Source organism: Nansenia antarctica, assembly GCF_963989245.1.
Source record: "Nansenia antarctica genome assembly, chromosome: 2".
NCBI lineage: Eukaryota > Metazoa > Chordata > Actinopteri > Argentiniformes > Microstomatidae > Nansenia > Nansenia antarctica.
Genome location: NC_137675.1, coordinates 6,439,522 through 6,442,021, shown reverse-complemented (window position 1 = coordinate 6,442,021; position 2,500 = coordinate 6,439,522). Strand labels below are relative to the sequence as shown.

General features: G+C 47.5%; 1 protein-coding gene across 1 annotated transcript in view; it reads left to right on the top strand.

The window, feature by feature from the left end:
* The window catches only part of c1qtnf6b (C1q and TNF related 6b), a gene marked incomplete at both ends in the record, with an annotated part of 11,337 nt that extends 11,100 nt beyond the window's left edge, over positions 1-237 (top strand). Inside the window, one exon of the mRNA XM_080522618.1 lies at positions 1-237. This exon is cut by the window's left edge and continues 311 nt beyond it. Coding sequence (XP_080378744.1) covers positions 1-237 — 237 coding nt within the window.
* Positions 238-2,500: the final 2,263 nt, after the last annotated feature.

Sequence of the window (2,500 nt, the reverse complement as noted above, 5' to 3'; positions counted from 1 at the left end):
AACTTCAAGGAGACGTACCTGCACCTGATGCACAACGACAAGGAGCAGGTGATCCTGTACGCCCAGCCCAGCGAGCGGTCCATCATGCAGAGCCAGAGCGTGATGATGGACCTGGCGCTGAACGACGAGGTGTGGGTGCGGCTCTACAAGCGGGAGCGGGAGAACGCCGTCTACAGCGACGACGTGGACGTCTACATCACGTTCAACGGCTACCTGGTGGCGCCCAGCGTCAAGTGAGAGGAGGGAGCGGAGAGAGGAGGAGGAGGAGGAGGACCATTGTGTGTTGGATTTTGTGTGTCGCGTTTTTTGTGTGTCAATCATTTACTACCCAAGAGAGGAAGGAGGATGAAACTCTTGGTTGGATTTTGTTTGACACCCCCCCCCTCTCCCACCACTACCCATCAAATGGATTTCTGGATTGAACTTTAGTCGTCCCCACATCGTACCTACAGTAGACAATTACCCCCGGCGGCACACATGTTCAAGCTCATTTCGATCTTGGTAACGTTTCAGTCAAGGACGACCCCCCTCGTGGGCCACCCTATCCTATATAAAGGTGCTAATAAGCAACGCAAGACTGTTTTGGTATATTGACAATTCAGTGTATGATATAACCTTAAAGAGATAAGAACTGCAGAGCAGTCGGATACGTGTATATAACTGTATAGAACCATGACAACGGCGCTGTGTTGTGGATTGCAGAAGCAACGTGGCACCAGGAGAGAAAAAAAAGGGTAAAAAAGAATCACGAAACAGTTCAAACCAAAGAGACATTTATAGAGACTTCTAGAACCCGCCCTCCCCCCCAATGGCAGTAACACAGGTGCAGTCTATTCATCAACAAGAGGTCAGAGGTGACTTCCTAACCCTGTGGCCCCTGCCTGTCTCTCCTGGTATCCCTCACGTGGTGTCGAGTTACACCCTGTTCCTAATGTGACGGCAGCTGGTGTGAAACCGGGAACGAGTCACCAACCGACGGACCGTTCAGACTTTTATTCCCCAAAAAGGTCAATAGATTTCTGTGTTGTTGAAAATCAATAACACGCTCGCTAGTCAAGCCAAAATATTGTGTATTGTATGCAATGGATTGTCATTGATTTTCAACAACACAGACATTTATTCAAACATTTCAGAATAAAAGTCTGAACAGTTTGATTGGTTAGCGACTTGTTCCCGGTTTCACCAGCTGCTGTCACATATCATACACTACTATAGTGCACTACTTCTCACCAAAGCCACTCTGCTTAAAGGTAGTGCGCTACTTGGTCAACAGGGTCTTTTGTTGTGTCTTCAGTGAGAACTAAGAGTTAATAGATAGAAACCCTTGCCTTGCCAACGCTAGATATTAGATCAGAAACATTGACATTACCCATGCCAGCTGGATCTCCGACCATCTCCTATTAGCACTAATACCCTCCTCGGGGACTAGTGATAGAACAGACACAGATGCCTGGCGTTCCGAACTTAGAGGGAAGAACTGTTGCTTTACGACGCCGTCCTTCCTTCGTGACGATTGGCATTATGTACTGTAACCCATGGCAACACGTGCTGTGGGATGACGCTCACGCTGTGGGATGAGAGTGTGGCGGGGTCGCTGACAACCACCGACCTGAGGAACCGTTAATGTTGTTATAATATGACTCCATTACTGGTGTGTGTGTGTGTGTGTGTGTGTGAGTGTGTCTTGGCAATTTTCGACATAACTCACACCCAACGTTTGATACTAAAAGCCTTCTTTTTTTTTTAAATACGATTTTCTAGAAGGCATTAAAGTCCAATTGAATTACACAACAAAGTAGATTAGCCGCCCCCCCCTCCCCCCTCCCCCCAACACCCCCACCGCCGGTAATCACATGCTCAATAAAATAGCCATAAAATTAATTGTAACGTTACCTGAAAGTAATCGGGGTAGTTAACGTCGTTCATTTAACAGGGTTGAACGGGAGCGTGTGGTTGGAAGAGCCGGTCTGACAGCCTATCACGTCTGTGATGTCATGCTGCCTCGGCGTCATGCCATCGACAGCTTAACGTTTTACGAGGAAGAGTTGAAGCGAAGCGCTAAAGAAACTGTTTTCAAGGGAAAAAACAATTCACCAATTTCTCTTGAGGTCAAAGTGGGCCACCCAATCTCTCTCTCTCTCTCTCTCTCTCTCTGACTGGCTGGGGGCTGTTTTTCTTTAGATCAGAGGAACAGGAAGTGGGGTAAGTGTGTCGGTTCACTCGTAATTACAACCAGACCTCAGACCACACTCCACTGAGGAGAGAGAGAGAGAGAGAGAGAGAGAGAGAGAGAGAGAGAGAGAGAGAAAGAGAGAAAGAGAGAGAGAGAGAGAGAACATAAAGGAGAAGGAAGAGGGAAGATAGAGAGAATACAGAAAGAAAGAGAAAGAAAGGAAAGAAGAAAGGCGCAGGCGGGGCTGTTTTTACAGTTCAATGTAAATCCCACATCTGCAGTACATGGTCTCTCGGAGCCGTGAGTTTAGTCTGTCCTGCGCATGCA